This window comes from Aotus nancymaae, unplaced genomic scaffold, assembly GCF_030222135.1.
Source record: "Aotus nancymaae isolate 86718 unplaced genomic scaffold, 86718_ANA_hifiasm-v0.15.2.pri h1tg000030l, whole genome shotgun sequence".
NCBI lineage: Eukaryota > Metazoa > Chordata > Mammalia > Primates > Aotidae > Aotus > Aotus nancymaae.
Window position 1 is genome coordinate 35589626 of NW_026988443.1, and position 22292 is coordinate 35611917.

At 49.5% G+C, this 22292-nt stretch overlaps 1 protein-coding gene and 1 non-coding gene across 3 annotated transcripts in view; both read right to left on the minus strand.

Moving 5' to 3' along the window:
- LOC105726514 (polycystin-1-like protein 2) overlaps window positions 1-22292 on the minus strand; it is a 99179-nt gene continuing 76887 nt past the window's right edge. For both annotated transcript variants that reach the window (XM_064382956.1, XM_064382957.1), the window contains exons 33-43: window positions 21908-22004; window positions 19028-19165; window positions 17436-17621; window positions 15243-15570; window positions 13665-13798; window positions 10622-10749; window positions 9376-9536; window positions 6845-7055; window positions 5674-5775; window positions 4697-4828; window positions 1-409 (exon numbers count right to left, since the gene is read on the minus strand). In XM_064382956.1, coding sequence (XP_064239026.1) covers window positions 248-409; window positions 4697-4828; window positions 5674-5775; window positions 6845-7055; window positions 9376-9536; window positions 10622-10749; window positions 13665-13798; window positions 15243-15570; window positions 17436-17621; window positions 19028-19165; window positions 21908-22004 — 1779 coding nt within the window. In that variant the 3' untranslated portion in view covers window positions 1-247. The remainder of the gene's footprint in view (window positions 410-4696; window positions 4829-5673; window positions 5776-6844; window positions 7056-9375; window positions 9537-10621; window positions 10750-13664; window positions 13799-15242; window positions 15571-17435; window positions 17622-19027; window positions 19166-21907; window positions 22005-22292) is intronic.
- On the minus strand, window positions 2180-2286 carry LOC135277351 (U6 spliceosomal RNA). The gene has a single exon (XR_010344965.1). It is a non-coding gene; the product is annotated as a U6 spliceosomal RNA (small nuclear RNA).

Sequence of the window (22292 nt, forward strand, 5' to 3'; positions counted from 1 at the left end):
TTTTTCAAATTCCATGTAGCATTTGTTTTATTTCTAGTAAGAGGAAATACATTTGAACAAAGAAGCTCTCATAGCACTGGCAGTTTTATATATGTCTCTGTAATTCTAATATTTTTACTTGCTGGGCTTGGTAACTCTTCAATGGACACAGAAGCTATGACCTAGAGAGACTATAGAGTTGCTGATAAGCGCAGGCCCAAGGCCCTTGGCGTCCCCACTCATAGACGATGCTGTGTAGATGAACAGCTTAGACCTTGGGCAAAGCTTGTGCTGGTTGAGAGCTGCGAGTCTGGGACAGTGATCCTGGCTGCTCCCTGCTGCTTCCAGGCTCCTCTGTCTTACATTTAATGCCCAGGAAACTCAGTATTTTCATCAGCAGTAAATCTACAATCTCTCCTTCCTCCGACAGCTGCAAGAGAGAAAGAACCAAGCAATGTACATAGAACCATCCTCTTTGGGGGCTTTTTTTCCTAAGAGGAAAACATTCTTTTAAATTTAATTTAATTTCACTTACTTTAATTTTATTTTAGGTCTCCCTCTGTTGCCCAGGCTGGAGTGCAGTCTCGTAATCTCGGCTCACTGCAACCTCCACCTCCTGGGTTCAAGTGATTCTCCTGCCTCAGCCTCCTGAGTAGCTGGGATTACAGGTGTGTGCCACCACACCTGGCTAATTTTTGTATTTTTAGTAGAGATGGGGTTTCACCATGTTGGCCAGGCTGGTCTCAAACTCCTGGCATCAAGTAATCTACCTGCCTCAGCCTCCCAAAGTGGTGAGATTACAGGCGTGAGCCACTGCATCACGCCCAGCCGAAAACACAGTTTTATTGTCCAGTCTGCTCCCAGCCTAGGTCACTTCACTGTGCGGAGCTGTTTTAGGATGGGAAGGCCTCCCTCTGGGAATCCTAGGGATGTGTGCTCCATCCTTGATCCTCAGCGAGCTCCCTCCTCCTGTCTGTTGAGGATGACTGGGTTTTCACTGCAACATTTCAACTTCCCAAGCCAGTGCAGAGTAAGCCTCAGCTGGGCAGCTGACCCTGCAGTTAAGCAGCACTGGCAGCACGTGGGCCCCCTTCTGAGATGAGGGTCTCCCCTTTTCCTCTAGGTCAGAGTGTTGGTGGTGGTTCCTTCTTTCATCTTTTTTTTTTTTTTTAAATGAGACAGAGTCTAGCTCTGTCGTCCAGGCTGGAGTGCAGTGGCTCAATCTAGGTTCACTGCAGCCTCTGCCTCACAGATTCCAGAGATTCTCCTGCCTCAGCCTCCGGAGAAGACGGGATTACAGGCAACCATTACCATGCCATGCCAGCTAATTTTTCTATTTGTGGTAGAAACGAGGTTTTACCATGTTGGCCAGGCTGGTCTCAAACTCCTGAGTTCAGGTGATTCACCCTCCTCAGCCTCCCCAAGTGCTGGGATTACAAGGGCGAGTCACCGCACCAGGCCCTTTAGTTCTTTACTATTATTCCTTCTGCTTGCTCTGTTTACCTCCTGGCCTAGCCTGGTATGGGAGGAAGTACTGGGAATGAAAAACTAAATAGGTGTTTCTCTCCGGCTTTCCCACGCTTCTCAACCGTACATACATATTTAAGAGTGACTTAAAGCAAACCAAGAACTTCTAGGAAACAGGAATGGCAGATTTCACATAAGGGATGTAGATGCCAAACAGGCACGTTCAGTAAACTGGTGCGAAAATGCCCTCTACCACCCCAACAGAGGCTGTTAAGAATTTAAGTACAGGCTGAGCACAGGGTTCATACCTGTAATCCCGGGATTTGGGGAGGCCAAGGTGAGAGTGCTGCTTGATCCTAGGAGTGTGGGTTAATCCTGGGCAACATAGTAAGATCCCATCTCTACAAATAATTTTTTTTTTGAGACAGAGTCTCACTCTGTCATCCAGGCTGGAGTGCAGTAGCGAGATCTTGGCTCACCACAACCTCTGCCTCCCGGATTCAAGCGATTCTCCTGCCTCAGCCTCCCGAGTAGCTGGGACTACAGATGCGTGCCACCACGCCTGGCTAAGTTTTGTATTTTTTAGTAGGGACGGGGTTTCACTATGTTGGCGAGGCTGGTCTCGAACTCCTGACCTCATGATCGGCCCACCTTGGTGTCCCAAAGTGCTGGGATTACAGACATGAGCCACTGCACCTGGCCCAGTATTTTTTTTTAATTTTAAAATTATATTAAAAATATGAAACATTTCATGAATTTGCCTATCCTCCTTGCACAGGGGGCATGCTAATCTTCTCTGTATCATTCCATCTTTAGCATATGTGCTGCTGAAGTGAACACTGGCTCAGTATTTTCAACAATTTTGTGCATGAAGCAAACTTTGTATTAAGTAGTTATGTGTGGAATTTTCCATGTGTGACCTCATGTCAGCATGCAAACAATTTTGGATTTCAGAGCATTCTGAACTCCTGATTTTCGGATTAGGGATGCCCAATTGGTGTAAGATACCCAGCTGGTGTCTGCTGGACAATTGCTTGATGTGTGGTCACAAAAGTGTTCTGTGTCACGTGAGAGTTTCGTAGAAATAAAAATTTGTGTTTTCCTTTCCAGACACGGATCCTGGACACAAGTTACAAGTGTATCAGAGACCATGTAGCAACAGAGGAGGGGCAGCATTCTTCACATTCTTTAATCCTGTGGGCAATAATTTCCTGGTTTCCAGGAAAAACAACTCTTAAATAATGATTATTTAACATGATGGAGTATGTCACCTTTATGAAATCTTTTGCTACTGAGAAAAACAACAATACCAAAGTGTCACTTTTAAATTGAAATGGAAAAAAATCAAAAAGAGTGTCATAAGGGTTTGTTAGGCATGCAGATTTTTCTTTTTTTCCTTTTGAGACAGGATCTTGCTCTGTCACCCAAGCTGGAGTGCGGTGGCATGATCCCAGCTCACTGCAGCCTCTACCTCCTGGGTTCAGGTGACCCTCCCACCTCAGCCTCCTGTGTAGCTAGGTGTACAGGTGTATGCCACCACACCCGGCAGGGGCATATAGATTGAAAGAATCTTTTCAACTGGGACAGGAAGGGTGAGCTGCATAATATGTCACCCTTCATACAGCCACACCTCTAGAAGGGCAGGAAAAAAACAAAACGAAACCATTCATCCAAGTCAGACAGACCCAGGTTGAAATCCCACCTTTCCTACAGTCTAGCTCTGTGATCCTTAGGTAAATGATTTCAACTCTGTGAGCCTTGGTTTCCTTCTCTGTAAGATGTGAATAATTACGTCTACTTCACAGAGTTGTTTTGAGGACTAAATACAATGTGTGAAGTCTTCAGCACAGCTTCCATTGTGAAGGGAGCGCTCTGTAGATGGGGCTGGTGGCCGTTATTAACCTGCTGTCTGTGTGTTCATATCCCTCTTCCTGCAGGGGGTGAGAGGTCGATCCACTCTTCCACGGTGGGGAGATTGATCGTGAGTACCCAGCTCATTGTCCTTGGAGCCATGATGACATGGGCTGAGGTTTTGGAGTGTAGAATGGGTTCTCAACCTTGGCTGTTCATTCATTAACATTAAAATTACCCAAAGAGAGGGCTGGGCATGGTGGCTCATGCCTGTAATCCCAGCACTTTGGGAGACCGAGATGGGTAGATCAACTGAGGTCAGGAGTTCAAGACCAGCCTGACCAACATGGTGAAACCCTGTCTGTCCTAAATAAAAAAATTAGCTGAGTGTGGTGGTAGGCACCTGTAATCCCAGCTATTTGGGAGGCTGAGGCAGAAGAATCACTTGAACCTGGGAGATGGAGGTTGTAGTGAGCTGAGATGGTGCCATTGTGCTCCAGCTTAGGCAACAAGAACGAAAACTCCATCTCAAAAAAAAAATTACTCAAAGAGATTTCAAATATACCAAAGCCTGAGTCATTCCCCCAGAGATTCTGTTGGAATTAGTCTCTGATAGTATTGGTGTCTGGAGGTATTGGTCAGCGGTGATGTCGGTCTCTGGTGGTGTCGGTCTCAGGTGGTGTTGGTGTTTATTGGTATTGTTCTCTGTTGGTGCTGGTGTCAGCTGGTATTGGTCTCTGCTGGTATTGGTCTCTGGTGGTATTGGTCTCTGGTGGTATTGGTCTCTGTTGGTATTGGTCTCTGGTGGTATTGGTCTCTGCTGGTATTGGTCTCTGCTGGTATTGGTCTCTGCTGGTATTGGTCTCTGGTGGTATTGGTCTCTGCTGGTATTGGTCTCTGGTGGTATTGGTCTCTGCTGGTATTGGTCTCTGCTGGTATTGGTCTCTGGTGGTATTGGTCTCTGCTGGTATTGGTCTCTGCTGGTCTTGGTCTCTGGTGGTATTGGTCTCTGCTGGTATTGGTCTCTGGTGGTATTGGTCTCTGCTGGTATTGGTCTCTGGTGGTATTGGTCTCTGCTGGTATTGGTCTCTGGTGAGGCAGTAGTTGTTTCTAAAAGGCCCCAGGTGATTCTAAGGTATACTCAGGGTGGACGTCACTGATATTGTGAACAGAGTCCAAATTGGGAATCAGGAGACCTGGCTCTGGTCCCAGCTCTACCTCTCACTAGCTTGTGATTTTGGAGAATTAATGTCCTTTACCTGTGCCTCAGGTTCCCCTCCTGTGAAATGAGGGCTCTGAGCTACAGTGATCTCTCCAGTCCCCCTAAAGTCTAACGCTCCTCCAGCTTCTTCATAGTTCAGGGTCAATGACTGATGATGAATAGACCAAAGCCACTCACCTGATAGCATTTTTGCTCCTCACTGAAGGCCACCAGGATGACAGAGATGAACAGGTTCAGCACCATGAATGTCATAAAAACGATGCAGGACCCAATGAGGAAGGAGCCAAGCACTGGGCTATAGTCCAGGACCTGTCAGAAAGAAAAGCAGGGTCAGCCGGGCGTGGTGGCTCATGCCTGTGATCCCAGCACTTTGGGAGGCTGAGGTGGGCGGATCACCTGAGGTCAGGAGTTGGAGACCAGCCTGGCCAACATGATAAAATCCCATCTCTACTAAAAATACAAAATTAGCAGATTGTGCTGGCGGGCACCTGTAATCTCAGCTACTCAGGAGGCTAAGGCAGGAGAATCACTTGAACCCAGGAGGCAGAGGTTGCAGTGAGCCGAGATCATGCCTTTGCACTCCAGCCTGGGTGACAAGAATGAGACTCCATCAAGAAAGAAAGAAGGTGGGGGGAAGGGAGGGAAGGGAGGGAAGGAAGGAAGGCAAGCCAGCCAGGGTCATCCAGTATCCTGGCTCCCAGCAGCCACCTCTCCCACTGGGAACCCTCAGAAGGAAAACAGTCCTCAGAGCTAGGCAGAGCTTGAAGCCAGGAAGGTTCCTTCTGCCTGGGGCTGAGGCTAGGCAAGGGAGGGAACGGGCAGCCCCTTACTTTCCATGGCTGCCACCTCCAAAGACGGCTGCTATTTCTGCCCAGGGCAGGGGGAGTTTCGTTTGGGAGACCCCTGCACAACCCTCCCCTGAGTACCCAGCACCTGATGTTCCTCTGTGAGCTGGGGTCCCGAGGGCAAGCTATGGGCTCTAGCAGGGGTGTCCACCTAGGGGAGGGGGACATTTCTGTCTGTCTAAACTTGCCCGGTGCTTGCCAGGCCATCGGCCCAAGGGATGGCACAGGGTGGGGAGGACAGGGAGTGCTTTTTCTAATCTTCACAGAGGCTCAGTGTAGATGGCAGCCTCCGTACCCTCATCCCGTTACCTCTTCGTAGTTGAAGATTCCCATTTGAAGGCTGATCATCGTCTCTGCCGCATCAAAGAGGGTTTTGTAGGAACGGAGTTTCCAACCAAATATTAAGTTCGACTGTCATGAAAAGAATCTTCATGAACAGGGAAGGAGGCCACCAAGACCCACAAAGCCTGCTGCTTTACAGTCGAGTGGGTGGTCTGTGTCAGCCACTGTTGTGGCTGCGTTGATCAAGTTACTGTACCTACAGCGGTGTGCAAGTGGATGTGTGTACACAACTTGTTTTGTTTGTTTGTTTGAGATGGAGTTTTGCTCTTGTTGCCCAGGCTGGAGTGCAATGGCATGATTTCAGCTCACCTCAACCTTTGCCTCCCGGGTTCCAGCAATTCTCTTGCCTCAGTCTCCCAAGTAACTGGGATTACAGGCATGCGCAACCACGCCCAGCTAATTTTGTGTTTTTAGTAGAGATGAGGTTTCTCCATGTTTATCAGGCTGGTCTCAAACTTCTGATCTTAGGTAATCTGCCCACCTTGGCCTCCCAGACTGCTGGGATTACAGGTGTGAGCCACTGCACCCAGCCCCCACCTTGTTTTTTTTTGAGACAGAGTCTCACTCTGTCACCCAGGCTAGAGTGCAACAGCATGATCTCGGCTCACTGCAAACTCTGCCTCACAGGTTCAAGCGATTCTCCTGTCTCAGCCTCACAAGTAGCTGGGATTACAGGTATGCACCACCATGTCCTGCTAATTTTCATATTTTTAGTAGAGACAGGGTTTCGTGATGTTGGTCAGGCTGGCCTTGAACTCCTGACCTAAGGTGATCCACCTGCCTTGGCCTCCCAAGTGCTCTGTGTATGTCTGGGTGTTAGCCCTGTGCCTTCTGACCAGTTGGGAAGCCAGGAGAACTGACACATCCAGGAGGCCTCTAGATGCAGAAAGGAATTCTTCCTGAACCTGGACCCTTTCAGCACTAGAGCTTCCTCACCCTATCCACCTGAGCTCTCCAGCCTTTGCCATTTGAGTTGACTGGTGCATGAGCTCACAGCTAAGAGACCCTGTACTCAGAAAAGCCACCACCTTCCTTGGGTTCCCGGGGTTTCCCTAACCCTAACTGTCCACTTCCCACTACCAATTAGCCTTGGCTACCACAGAATCAGCCCAGAGCTTTTCCCAAAGCAGACACTTACCGCGATGGAGTAAGCCAGAAGCATGGTAAGGATGACAATAATAAAGCCCGAAATGTCACCCCAGGCACGGCGTAGGGCTGCTGTGATCATGTTCATTTTGGGATTCAACCTGAGCAGATGCCAAAGCTTCACCGTGGACAGGAGTACCAGGAAGGCAATGATATAGCCGAGGGCAGCGTCAGCTGCTGCTGTCTCACTGAAGCTGATGCCTCTGTGGGACCAAAACGGGAAGGCTGGGTCTCAGAGACCCTGAGCAGTTTAGACAGAACTCATCTGGATGCAAGATTAGCCTTATCAGCATTTCAGGATGTGGGATTAGTTTTATCATCATCTCATCGGCCATCAGGTCCAGAAATAGGTCTGGGAGAGAGGGCTGTCCCAGTTCCCCCAGGTAGGTGGTGGTGATGATGATGATGGTGATGATGATGCTGCTGGTAACTGTGGTGTGACAGTGATGATGATGACTGTGATGATGGTGAAGATGATGGTGATGGTGACAAAGATGATAATGGTGGTTGAGGTTCATGGTGTGCACTGGTAGTCGTAGCTACTCAAGAGGCTGAGGCAGGAGGATCACTTGAGTTCAGGAGTTTGAAGCTATAGTGAGCTGTGACCATCATCAGCAAGATGGCAGCCGACCAACCAACATGTGGTTTTCTCTGGGATGTTGGACTCAAGACATTTTTTTTTACAATTTGTTTTTAAAAGTTTTATGAAGCCATATGGTATTTTTTGTTAAGTGAAAAACTTTGCAGCCACAAAAAAGAACAAAACCACGTCCTTTGCAGCTGCATGGATGCAGCTAGAGGCCACTATCCTAAGCGAACTAACACAGGAACAGAAAATCAAATACTACATGTTCTCACTTATAAGTGGGAGCTAAACACTGGGGACTCACGGACATAAAGATGGTAACAATAGACACTGGGACTACAAGACTGGCAGGGAGGGAGGCAGGCAAGGGCTGAAAAACTAACCACTGGGTACTGTGCTTACTACCTGGGTATCGAGGTCATTCGCACCCCAAACCTCAGCATCACGCAACATATCCATGTAACAAGCCTGTACATGTACCCACTAAATAAAATTTGAGGCCAGGTGCAGTGGCTCATGCCTGCAATCTCAGCACATTGGGAGGCTGAGGCAGGAAGATTACTTGACCCCAGTTGTCCGAGATCAGCCTGGGCAACAATGTGAGACTCCTGTCTCTATATATAAAAAAAATAATAGCCTGGGCAAGATGGCTCACTCCTGTAATCCCAGCACTTTGGGAGGCCAAGGCGGGTGGATCGCCTGAGGTGAGGAGTTCGAGACCAGCCTGACTAACATGGTGAAATGCCATCTCTACTAAAAATACAAAATTTAGCTGGGCGTGGTGGTGAGCGCCTGTAATCCCAGCTACTTGGGAGGCTGAGGCAGAAGAGGGGCCTGAACCCAGGAGGTAGACTGTACTCCAGTGTGGGTGACAGAGCAAGACTCCGTTTCAAAAAAAAAAAAAAAAGTATGATGATAAAATCATCTCTTAGAGGTCTCAGGAGGATTCAAGTAGTTGAGATAGTGCTTGTAATGAGGTGTTTTTATGAAAATGTATGACATTCAGCAATAACTCTATACATGTTAGCTATATCTATAAAATAAATGAGTGAGGCAAGAAACCCAATGACTTCAAGCAAGGGAGGGGACTCTGGAGCTACACAATCCAGGCTTAAATCACTTCTCTGCTGCATTTTAGCTGCGTGGCCTTGGGGAAGTCACATGACCTCTCCGAGCCTGAATGTCTTTGTCCTTTGTTTTTTTTTTTTTTTTGAGACTCAGTCTCCCTCTGTTATCCAGGCTGGAGTGCAGCGGAGCAATCTCGGCTCACTGCAAACTCCGCTTTTTGGGTTCAAGTCATTCTCCTGCCTCAGCCTCCCAAGTAGTTGGGACTACAGGCGTGTGCCACCATGCTCAGCTAATTTTTATATTTTTATTAGAGACGGGGTTTCACCACATTGGCCAGGCTGGTCTCGAACTCCTGATCTCAAGTGATCCACCCACCTTGGCCTCCCAAATTGCTAGAATTACAGTCATAAGCCACCACACCCTGCCCTCAATGTCTTTGTTAAATGGGGTGATGATAACACCCACCTTCATCAATTCTGATGATGAGTCCCTAGGTGAATACATCCTGCCTACCACACAGTGGACACTGAGTGTATGGTAGCAGAGGTGAGCTTACTGGGGCCCTAATACTTGCAAAGGGCCTCCCAAAAAGGCCAAGAAGAGCCTAAGCAGGACACCACACAATCCTACGTTGTGGGAAGATTTGCACAAGTTACTGTTCTATTTTGTCTGAGTCCTTTCCAATCATACACACTTGCGGCCGGCCCCACACCTGAATCTAGGTGGCAGCTAGAGTTATGTCTATTAGGAGTGTGCCTCTACCTACTGAGGGTCCGCAGCATCCAAAGCCTCCTGACCCCCGGGCCTGAAAGGGAGCTGGAGGAATGGGGGGCCCGTTGGGGGCTGGAGGGCTGAAGATAGCCACTTACTCCTCCCTACGGTTCCGGCAGCGCTGGAGGTCCCTTTCAGCCAGGACAGCCCTCTTCACAAACACCGCCAGGGCACTCCAGCTGGCCAGGATGATGGCTAGCTCCAAAAGGTTCCACTTGCTGCGGAAATAGGCCCATGTCTGCTTCCTCATGCGCTTGCCCTGGAAAAGGAGCCTGAGGCTGTGGCCATGACTGCCCCCGCCCCCTAGGGCTGCTCCCTCCCCACCCGGAGGGCCCTCTGGCAGGAGGCTCCCCCAGCCCTTGCCCCCATGTACAGAGTAAATGGGCCTCTCCCCAAGACCCACTGAAGCAGGATGAAAGGAGCTGAATGCAGGGAACCTAACAAGTCAAATGGAAACACTTCAGCTATGACAGGAAAGACCCTCTCATTTGCATAAGGTGTACACCAAGTAAATGACTCTGTACCTTCACTTTAGCCTCTTCATTTACATAGGGAGTACACCAAGTAACCAATGGAAACCTCTAGAGGGTATTTAAACCCCAGAAAATTCTTTTTTTTTTTTTTTTTTTTTTTTGAGATGGAGGCTCACTCTGTTGCCTGGTCGCTGGAATGCAGTGGCGTCATTTCGGCTCACCGCAACCTCTGCCTCCCAGGTTCTAGTGATTCTCCTGCTTCAGCCTCCCAAGTAGCTGGGATTACAGGCTTGAGCCATCGCATCTGGCTGGCTGCAGTTTTGCAACATGAAAAGGGTTCATCCATGTGGAGATGGACAGTAATGACAGTTGTACAATGATGTGAGTGGACCTAACACCATCAAATACTTAAAAGTGGTTAAAATGGTCAATTTTATGTTATGTATCTTTTCCACAGTTAAAAATAAATAATTTAGGCTAAGTACGGTGGCTCACGCCTATAATCCCAGCACTTTGGGAGGCCGAGGCAGGTAGATCACAAGGTCAAGAGATCCAGACCAACCTGGCCATGGTGAAACCTTGTCTCTACTAAAAATGCAAACATCAGCTGGATGTGGTGGTGCCTGTCTGTAACCTTAGCTACTCGGGAGGCTGAGGCAGTAGAATTGCTGGAACCCAGAAGGCAGAGGTTACAGTGAGCCAAGACTTGCACCACTGCACTCCAGCCTGGCAACAGAGCGAGTCTCCATCTCAACAACAACAAAAAAAGCCCGTTCCCACCCCACTTGCGAGGAAGAGGAGAGGGGTCGGGTAGGCGTCAGGCACCCCTGCATCCCAACCCCTGCTCATGAGCTACGAGCATACCTCTTACCTGCACCACCATGTAGTAGAGGAGGAAGAGGAAGTAGATGATCTCTGCCGCCACCACGAAGGGGTGCCAGCCGTCAGTGAAGGGGTACAGGCGGAGGCTCTGGAAGGCCGCATGCGCAAAGAAGGTGCCTGGGGAACAGAGTGAGCTCTGCTCACTCCAGACCACCTGCTCGCTCAGAGCCATGGCTTCTGACCGGGAACCATCAGGTCAGATGTCTCAAGCTCAAGCAAGCCCTGGAGGTCTGACTGGGGCCAAGGAAAAGCCAAAGTTCCTTTACACCCAAAGGACTGAACATGGACACGTGGCAGACACTGAAGGCAGCGGATGCACCAGAAGGTGCGGAGGAGCTGCAGGGGAAGGTCCTCCCCTTCCCTCTGCATTTGGTGTTGGCCTTTTGGGCACAGACACCTCCAGATAAAGCACATCCACCCATATAATGACAATTCATGCCCAGATGGCTCATTTAAAGCCATTTTGGGCCAGGTGCAGTGGCTCACGCCTGTAGTAATCCCAATACTGTGGGAGGCTGAGGTGGGTGAATCACCTGAGGTTGAGTTTGAACTGGCCGGGCGTGGTGGCTCAAGCCTATAATCCCAGCACTTTGGGAGGTGAGGCGGTCGGATCACCTGAAGTCAGGAATTGAGACCAGCCTGGCCAACACAGTGAAACTCTGTCTCCACTAAAAATACAAAATTAGCCGGGCTTGGTGGCAGGTGCCTGTAATCCCAACCACTCAGGAGGCTGAGGCAAGACAATCATTTGAACCCGGGAGGCAGAGGTTGCAGTGAGCTGAGATGGCGACATGGCATTCTAGCCTGGGCAAAAAGAGCGAAACATCACCTCAACAAAAAGAAAAAAAAAATAGTTTGAGACTAGCCTGGCCAACATAGTAAACCTCATCTCTACTAAAAATACAAAAATCAGCTGGGCCTGGTGGTGCACCTCTGGAGTCTCAGGCACGCAAGAGGCTGAGGTGGGAGAATCGCTTGAACCTGGGAGATGGAGTATGCATTGAGCTGAGAGTGTGCCACTACACTCTAGCGTGGGCGACAGAGCAAGACTCTGTCTCAAAAATAAATACATAAATAAAAAGCCATTTCATCTAAAGACACTTCACTGAAGATAAGTCCATCTAAAATCCAATATGACTAAAAAGTCAACCTCGTTTGAATAGTTTTTCATCCATTTGAGTGCCTTTTTTTTTTCATTGTAAAAATTTTTCAGTAATGATGTTTAAACCAGTTTGACTAGTAAGGCTCTGCCTATGGAGATGAAGCCAGCCCCAAGGATGACAGAATGAAGAGAGAAACAGAAACAATCTGAGTCTTTGACGACTCAGATTGTGATCACTTGACTCAGTGATCTTCGGAATCGACCAGATCTGAAATCTACCCATACTTTATGTGTAGAGAAACGTAATCCAGGGCCAGGTGTGATTGCTTATGCCTGTAATCCCAGCACTTTGTGAGGCCAAGTGAGGACAATTGGTTGAGCTCAGGAGTTCAAGACCAGGCTAGTCAACATAGCAAGACATCATCTCTACGAAAGTAAAAACCATTAGTTAGGCATAGTGTCACGTGCCTGTAGTCTCAGCTGCTCAGGAGGCTGAGGGAGGACTATTGCTTTAGCCTAGGAGACTGAGGCTGCAGTGAGCTTTCATGGCACAACTGCACTCCAGCCTAGGTGACAGAGAGAGACCCTGCCTCAGAGAGAGAGAGAGAGAGAGACAGACAGACAGACAGACAGACAGACACCAGGTACAGTGGTTCATGCCTATAATCCCAGCACTTTGGGAGGCCGAGGTGGGTGGATCACCTGAGGTCAGGAGTTCGAGACCAGCCTGGCCAACATGTTGTAACTCCATCTTTACTAAAAATACAAAAATTAGCTGGCTGTGGCGGCACACATGCCTGTAACCCCAGCTACTCGGGAAGCTGAGACAGGAGAATCACTTGGATCTGGGAGGCAGAGGTTGCAGTGAGCTGAGATCATGCCATTGCATTCCAGCCTGGGCAATAAGAGTAAAACTCTGTCTCCCCCTCCCCCCAAAAAATACACAAACCCAAAAAGGATTTGGAAGAAACTATTAGCAATGGGGAATAACAATGGAAATTGAAAGCCTTTCATTTTTCACTTTACACAGTTCTGAATTTTTTTTAAAGCACAAACATGTTACTTTTTCTTTTTTTATTCCATCTTATAAGTCATTGTAGCTGTAAAAACATATATTACTTTATAATAAAAAATGTAATCTAATATTTTCTAAAAATTTGATATTTAATGGAGATGAGGTTGGCTTTTAGGCAAATTGATCATTAGCTGAACAGACTATAGATTGGTTTTTAGTAGACTGTGACCAGCATTTTAAGGGGGGAAGGAGGCATGAGGAGGAAGAAATAGAACACAAAATATGAGAGCCTATCACATGTAGTTTTTTAAATTTTGTAGAGACCGGGTCTCACCGTGTTGCCCAGGCTGGTCTTGAGCTCCTGGGCTCAAGCAGTCCTCCCACCTTGACCTCCCAAAGTGCTGGGATCATGGGCACAAGCCACCATGCCCGGCCTCATGGAGTTAAAGTACATGTTATTTGTGAACATTTCATCTTGGTTGCATGTGTGCTGGATTATGATGTAAAATGTACTTCACGGTATGCACTGATGTTTGGTGAAATATTACATTAGGTGATGTGATCTGTTACCAGGTCACATTCTCCCTCACCTTTCACTGCCAGCTTGCCACCCCCAACCCCCGCAGACTGGGAAGCCTTTGGACCCTCAGTGGGTTTCTTTAGGATCACTTGGGAGACAAGGCCAGAAAGATGGGGGAAATTAGGGTGGAGGGTCCTAATGTTTTGCCTTTGGAGACCCAGGAATGCACAGCTGCAAGGATAACCAAGACCCACACCCAGATTCACTAAACAAACATTTGCTCTGGAGCTCTGGCCCTGGGGTTGCTGCGCCCAGGTAGGTCAGGAGCCCCAGCCCAGGGGAAGGCGTGTCTGTCTACTGGGGCCCTGCAGAGGTTCTCAGGCGAGGCTGCCCACCCAGGGCGCTGGTCTCTAGCGTCAGCGTGACGATGCAGAACAGGTTGACATTGGCATTGTAGACAGTGAACTCCACAAACACAGCTCTGGTCAGGGCGTCCAGCCAGGTGTTGTCAAAGAGATAGCGGAGAATTCTGTGGGAAAGAGTGACGCTGGGGCATTTCCACGCTGCAGGGGCTCCATGTCCCCGCAGCCCTTCGACCGAGCCAGAGCTTCCTGTCTCAACTTCTCCTTGTGCTTCTGCTCTGTTCCCTGGGCCACCAGGCCACCAGAGCTGCTCCTGGGAGTGGTCACGTTTTGTAGCCCACGCTGTGGTAGGGTGGCACCCCTCATCTCCTGGCTGTTAGAGCAGAGATTCTTAAAGTGTGGTCCCACACCAGCAGCATCAGCATCACCTGGGAACTTGTTGGAAACAGATTCTCAGGCCTGCCCTAGACCTGCTGAGTCAGAAACTCTCGGGAGCCCAGAATGTGTGTTTTGATGAGCCCACCAGGGCATTCAGATGCTTTTTACAATTTGAGAGCCATGGTGTTAAAAGAATCATAGAGGCCTGGTGCGGTGGCTCATACCTGTAATCCCAGAACTTTGGGAGGCCTAGGCGGGTGATCACCTGAGGTCAGGAGTTCGAGACCAGCATGGCCAACATGGTGAAACCTCGTCTCTATTAAAAATACAAAAATTAGCTGGTAGGGTGGCACATGCCTGTAATCCTAGCTACTCAGGAGTCTGAGACAGGGGAATCTCTTAAACCAGGGAGGCAGAGGTTGCAGTGAGCCGAGACCCCATCACTGCACCTCAACCTTGGTGACAGAAAAAAAAAATTCGCCAGGCATAGTGGTACACGTCTGTAATCCCAGCTATGCGTGAGGCTGAGGCATGAAAATTGCTTGAGGCTGAGACAGGAGAATCACTTGAACCCAGGAGGCAGAGGTTGCAGTGTGCGAAGATTATGCCAGTCCAGCTTGGTGGACAGTGTGAGATTGTGTCTCAAAAAAAGAAAAAAAGGCTGGGTGCAGTGGCTCATGCCTATAATCCCAGCACTTTGGAAGGCTGAGGCGGGCAGATCACCTGAGGCCAGGAGTTTTGAGACCAGCCTGGCCAACATGGTAAAACCCTGTCTCTAACCTGCAATCTCAGCTACTCAGGAGGCTGGGGCAGGAGAATTGCTTGCACTCCAGCCTGGGCAACAGAGCGAGACGCTGTCTCAACTTAACTACTTCCTTCTTGTCTAATGGTGGACTGTTCTGAGTAGTAGTGAGCTCCCCACCCCTGGACTGGCTCTAGGAAAGGCAACTAGGCTGTGAATGCCAGAAAGAGACTTTTCTTCCAATTCTGAGATGGCTCGGTTCCCAGGGGCCTGAAAATACAACCTGCATGATTCTGAATCCTCCAGGCTCTCCCACAATGACCTGAATAAAGTTGGCTCTGCCCTGTTTTGAAGACTACATTACGGCTAACGCCCTTTTCGGCCTTAGCCCACCTGCACCCAGATGAAAAAAAAAAGACTACATTCCCCAATCAGATGTGGACTCTAGCAAAAGGCCTCACTCAGCTGCAAAAGAATCAAGTCAGCCTCACCTTGATGTGCTTTGGCGATCGGCCCCAAAAGGGACCACGTAGCCTCCTCCCCGGTACACAGTAAGTTTGCCCCAGATAGGATACCCTCGACGTTGGCTCTGGCTCTGGTACTGCCAAGCCTGGGGATAGCTACTGCCGTTACTGAGGGTCGAGGCATTCCAGCCTTCCCCGTAGTCAGCCAGGTCTTCGGCATCCAGGGAATATGGTGCACGGCATCCGTTGAGAGATGCCTGAAACTGCTGGGCAAGCGGGCAAGAGCTTTCCCGGACCCTCACTTGGCGAATCTGGGCACTGCCAACCAGCTTGGAGTTTCCATCAGTGATAAAGCCTAAAGAGAAAAATCAGGTGGGTAAATCTAGCAGTAAAAATCATCTTAACACATTCCAAGCTCCCCAGCCAATGCTAATGTCAACTTCAGCATACCGATTATAGAGACAGCGCAGAGAAGTATATGGCCAACTATAAGCTACATTTATCCAAATGACCTTGCCGTCTCTCCACCTGGAAACCGCTGTGCTTCCTGCACAACCTCTCTTAGGGAGTGGAACCCCATCTCCCCGTCATCACCCTGGACATGCCTGTGCCCTTTCTCCTCAATCCTCCATCCCACTGGTTACCACATCCCATCCATCCTACTTCTTCCATGTCTTATGTCCCCATCCCCTTCTCTCCATCACCACTGTCCCTTGTCCCTGCACCAGCCCTCATCCTGTGTCCCCAGAATCCTAACTTCCCCGCCGCCCCCCTTTTTTTTGAGAGAGAGAGACTTTTACTCTTGTTGCCCAGGCTAGAGTGCAATGGCGTGATCTTGGCTCACTGTGACTCTCGCCTCCCGGGTTCAAGTGCTTTTCCTGCCTCTGCCTCCTGAGTAGCTGGGATTACAGGTGATTGGCACCATGCCCGGCTAATTTTTTGTATTTTTAGCAGAGACAACGTTTCTCCATGTTGGCCAGGCTGTTCTCAAATTCCTGACCTCAGGTGATCCACCCGCCTTGGCCTCCCAAAGTGCTGGGATTACAGGTGCGAGCCACCATGCCCAACCAACTTACCCACCCTTTACTCTAACTTCCACATGCTTCCAGAGTGATCATTCTATACCACAGATTTATGCCACAGCCTCATGTAGACACTTTCAATGGCGCATCATTTCCTCGAGGATGAGATACGCATTCCTGAGATCCTTCATGATTTGGCCCGTTTATCTCTCCTGCTTTGCTTCTCAGTGATCCCTAACTCACATCCTACACGGGAGTCACACTCCACACTCTGCGGTTCCAAGAACATGCATGCCATGAGGTGAGAGGCTGGGCTTTTCTCGTGTTGTTCGTTCTGCCTGGCACACTGTTTTTGCCTAGCTGGTTCATGCTCCGTTACTGCTCATTTAGGAGGTTCTCCACTCTGCATCAGGGGAAGGGAAGGAGAGTCCTCTCTCGTGGACACCCAGCCTTCTGAGTCGCTCCTTCACAGCATCTGGTCCTGTGGTTATTCGTTGCTTTTCTTTTTCTCCTTTTTTTCCTAGACTAAGTCTTGCTTTTTCACCCAGGCTAGAGTGCAGTGGTGCAGTCTGGGCTCACTACAACCTCCGACTCCCAGGTTCAAGCGATTCTCCTGCCTAAGCCTCCCGAGTAACTGGGACTACAGGCATGGGTCAACATGCCTGGCTAATTTTGAACTTTTAGTAAAGATGGAGTTTGACCATGTTGCTCAGGTTGGTCTAGAACTCCTGATCTCAAGTGACCCACCCACCTCAGCCTCCCAAAGTTCTGGGATTACAGGCATAAGCCACCACACCTGGCCTCTTTCTTTTCTTTTTAAAACAAGGTCTTGCTCTGTCTCCCAGGCTGGAGTGCAGTGGCACAATTTTGGCTTACTGCAGGCTCCACCTCCTGGGCTCAAGCAGTCCTCCCACCTCAGCTTCCTGAGTTGCTGGGACTACAGGCATGAGCCATCACACCCGGCTAATTTTTGTATTTTTTGTAGAGGAGGGCCTTGCCATGTTGCCAGGCTGATCTCAAATTCCTGGCCTCAAGCAATCCTCTTGCCTCAGCCTCCCAAAGCGCTGGGATTACAGGTGAGAGCTACCACGCCCAGCCTGGTTTTCTTGTGAGGCTGATGCTGAGGGTGCCTTGTACCTGTTCCTAGCCAGGAGCAGGCAGTAGGAGGCTGACACAGCCCCAGGGCTGCAGGACTTACCTGGGGGGTGACCATACAGGTTGCTCAGGAGCGTGGTGTTGGCCCACTCAAAGAACTCTCGGAAGCCCAGCACACCTGAGAAGCCCCTGGTGAAGCTGTGCTCGAGGTGTCTGTTGAGGTGGTAGGCGCTGGGGTCCCTCTGCCCATAGGCCACCAGCAGCAGCATCCACAGGAAGCCCAGGTATGCTGGGGAGGGAGGCACAGCCCTGGTCAGGCCGGATATCTGACTCCCACCCAGTCCAGGTCAGGAAGTGGAAAGGCCTCCTAGACCAGCTGCTTGCCCTTTGTCACCAGTCTTTATAGAGACAGCAGAGAGGAGTAAAGTCACAGACCATGGGATACCCTGCCTGGGTCCAAATTCCAGCTCTGCCACATCCCATCCAGGTGCCCTTCACAAGTGACTCTGCTCCTCTATGCCTCACTCTCCCCATCTGTGAAATGGAAATAACAATTCTACAACCTAGAGTTGTCATGAGGGGGTCAGTTATTAGAAAGCACTGGCTGGGTGCGGTGGCTCATGCCTGTAATCCCAACACTGGGTGGCCAAGGAGGGCGGATCACTTGATGTCAGAAGTTCGACACCAGCCTGATCATCATGGCAAAACCCCGTCTCTACTGAAAAAATAAAAAATTTCTGGGCGTGGTGGTGTGCGTTTGCCGTCCCAGCTACTCAGGAGGCTGAGGCTGGAGAATCACCTGAACCTGGGAAATGGAGGTAGCAGTGAGCCGAGATTGTGTCACTGCACTCCTATCTGAATGACAGAGTAAAACTGTGTCTCAAAAAGTAAAATAAAAAATTTAAATCCAGGCCTCCCAATATACCATGCTAGTTGAAAAATAAACAAACAAACAAAAAAAAAAACAAAAACAAAAAAATAAAAAATTTAAAAATCTGTAAAAAGGCTGGGCATGGTGGCTCATGCCTGTAATCCCAGCACTTTGGGAGGCCGAGGTGGGCAGGTCACCTGAGGTCAGGAGTTCGAGACCAGCCTGGCCAACATGATAAAACCCTGTCTCTACTAAAAATACAAAAATTAGCCCTGTGTGATGGCGCATGCTTATAATCCCAGCTACTCAGGAGGCTGATGTGTGAGAATGGCTTGAACCCCAGAGGCAGAGGTTGCAGTGAGCTGAGATTTTGCCATTGCTCTCTAGCCTGGGTGACACAGTGTAACTATGTCTCCAAAAAAAATTAAAATAAAAAAGAAGAATAAGAGGAATTAGCCAGAAGAAAAGCTGGGGAGGAGCAAGCACACTCCAGGCCGATGAGATGAACCGTCTGGGCAGACGCCTGGGGTGAGGACAGGGCGTAGGTCCCAGGTGCTGCAGAAGAAGCCAATGAGAGGACAAAGTGGGGCACAGGAGCCAGGAGTGGGGACTTGGGGTGGGTGGAGCCACAGGAGGGGGTTTGGGTTTTGTCTTAAGGGTCATGAGGGGCCACTGAAGGATTTTAAGTGTAGTGGAGAAGCTAGAGTGTGCTGATATCCAGGGAAACTGAGGCCCAGAAGCGGAGCGGGACTTATTAAAGATAGCACAGTAAGTGTGTCTATTTCACATTGTGCTGAGAGCCAGTGAGCGGGAAGATTGCCTACCCAGGATCTCTCTGATGAGGGCAAATGCTTTCTGTTCCTTGAGGTGAGTGGTTTTCATCTTCTCAATGGCAGCGGTGAGAGGTGGCTGGTAGACATCCCTGCTGCTGTTTCTTCGTGCTCGGAACAAGGCATAGGGGTCTGTGGAGGGAAGGACAACAGGGCAGCCATCCTGGCCAACACTGTGAAACACCATCTCTCCTAAAAATTAGCCAGGCATGGTGGTGTGCGCCTGTAATCCCAGCTACTCGGGAGGCCGAGACAGGAGAATCGCTTGAACCCAGGAGGTGGAGGTTGCAGTGAGCCAAGACTGCACCATTGTACTCTAGCCTGGGTAACAGAGTGAGACTCTGTCTCAAAAAAAGAAAAAAAAAAAAAAATTTCATTTTGATTTTTTTGTAGGGATGGGGTCTTGCTGTGTTGCCCAGGCTGGAGTACAGTGGTGCAATCACGGCTCACTGAAGCCTCAACCTCCCTGGGCTCAGACAATCCTCCCACATCAGCCTCTCGAGTAGCTGAGACTGCATGCATGCACCACCATGCCTGGCTATTTTTTTGTATTTTTGGTAGAGATGGCGTTTCCCCATGTTGCCCGGGCTGGTTTCAAACTCCTAAATTTGAGCAATCTACCCACTTCAGCCTTCCAAAGTGCTGGGATTACAGGTGTGAGCCAACCTCGCCTGGCCTCCTTTCTTAAAAATTATGAAACAGGCTGGGCACAGTGGCTCATGCCTGTAATCTTAGCACTTTGGGAGGCCAAGGTGGGCGGATCACTTGAGGTCAGAAGTTCGAGACCAACCTGGCCAACATGGCGAAACCCTATCTTTACTAAAAATACAAAAAAGTAGCCAGGTGTGGTATCAGGCACCTGTACTCCCAGCTACTCAGGAGGCTGAGGCAGGAGAATCGCTTCAACCTGAGAGGTGGAGGTTGCAGTGAGCTGAGATCATACCACTGCAATCCAGCCTGGGCAACAGAATGAGAAACTGTCTCAAAAAAAAAAAAATCATAAAACAGATCATCACTCTGCTATGTAAAGCCCTCCCACATCCCAGCCTTGGCCCAGGTTCTATAAGCCGCTGGCAACCTGCTGCCCACCCCCTCCACTCTCATCTCTAACCACTGTCCCCCAACCCCAACTTACCATGCTCCAGACACACTGCCAATGGTTGCTATAAAATGGTTGCAATAAAATAACACCACTGTCCCACCTCAGGGCCTTTGCATGTGCTCAATGTGTGGTCCTTCTCTTCCCCCATCCTCAGGAGAGAGCTTAGTCACCACCGCAGCAGGGAGGACTGCCCTCTCTTGTTCTTCCCCAATCCTATTTCTCACTAAAATTCACACTTATATGTCTACTTGTGCATTTATTTGGTTAATGCCATCTCCCCAAATGGGCTGTTCATTCCAAGGGTAGCAACCTGTCCCTTATAATCAGTGCAGTGTCGGCAGGGGCTGGGGTAGGAGTAGGGATTCACTTTAAATGGGCAAGAAAGAACCTTTTGGGGTGACAAATCTGTTCTAAATCTGAATTGCAGTGATGGTTACATAACCCTATAGATTTACCGAAATCAAAAGTTGGCACAGTTACAACAGGTGAATTTTATGTCAATTACATTCCCAAGCCATCACCAGGCCTGGCCTGCAGCCAGGGCTCCCTGAGGACGTGCCAGAGGACTTGCTCCAGACTTGATGGAGCATCTCTGTGGAGAAACATTACTCTCTTGTCTTGAGAAGATTTTAATGGACCCCTTGGATCCCCAATTGCTGCCCTGGAATGGAAGAGTACACACCCTGAAGAGGTGGCCACGCTGCACTGTGAGGCAGGTGCACGGGATGTGGTTGGTTGGTTTCTATTTGGTTTTCCCTGGAAGTCAAAACCATTGCCTTGATGATTCCACGCTGATTCAGTTTTATTTGCATGTTTGTTTTGTCATTGTTGTCAGCACCCTTGGGAACTCCGGTTGGGAACTGAGAAGTCAGGCTGGGAGGATGGGGACTAGCCAGTGGCCTCCTAGAGCAGGGGTCAGTGTGGCTGTGTTCCAACCAACATGTGTTTATAAAAGCCGGCAGCAGGCGAGATGTGGCCCCCAGCTGCAGTTTGCAGAACTCTGTCCTAAAATTCTTTTTTTTTTTTGTTTTTTTTTTGAGACAGAGTCACATTCTGGCACCCAGGCTGGAGTGCAATGGCATGATCTTAGCTCACTGCAACCTCCATCTCCCAGGTTCAAGCAATTCTCCTGCCTCCGCCTCCTGAATAGCTGGGATTACAGGTGCCCGCTACCACACCCGGCTTAATTTTTGTATTTTTAGGAGATACAGGGTTTCACCATGTTGGCCAGGCTGGTCTCGAACTCCTGACCTCATGATCCACCCACCTTGGTCTTCTAAAGTGCTAGGATTACAGGCATCAGCCATCGTGCCCAGCTTTGTCCTAAAATTCTGAATTTTCAGATAAGGCCACTTTTTGCAGCCCATCTGTAAACCAATTCTTGTTTTAGTTTTTGTTCTAAAACCCAGCGCCCTGAGTCTCAGAGAAGAAAGCTGCTTGCTTGGAATTGCACAGAGAAGGACGGCCCATGCAGACAGCTTCGTCCCCGAGGTACCTCTTCTGGCTGGTAGGTCATACTTGAGTGTTATGGAAAAATGCCAGGGAAAGAAGAAACAAAGATACTCAGGAGACAAGAAGTTACTTTTTTCCCAGCTCATTTGGGGATGGCTCACAAACTGGGGGTGAAAGGCTGGTGGGGAACAAAGATTTGGGGAGCTGGCCCAAGAACCAGCACCCTGCCACAGGCTGCACTCTGTCACTCTGCAGGGCTCACTGAACCTCATGAGGGCCACAGCTGGCCAGACCTGCCTCCAGCCACCAAGGCACATTACCTGGGCCCAACAGATGTCTTGGCAGTGGAGCCACTGTAACCTCCTCCTCCTCCACTCTCTTCAAGACCAGTGCAAAGAAAGCAGCAAATCCCAGCACCTGAAAAATACCCAGGGAGAGCCTCAAGCCCACGCTGGTAACTCTCAACCCCTCATCTACGAGGGCGCAGGGCTTGGGGCCAGGATCGTGTGCTGCGTAGGGCCCTGTGCTTTGAGGGAATGCAGCTCCCTTCTGCAGAGATGGGAGCTGGTTATGAAGACGGAGAGCAAGGCCTTTGCTCGCAGACCAGACGGAGGACTGGCCAGTCCTAGCACTCCCCTGAGCCTTCGCACCTACTGCTGCTCACCTGACTGAGGAATGTCTGATCTCTCTGCAAGGAGAATTGCT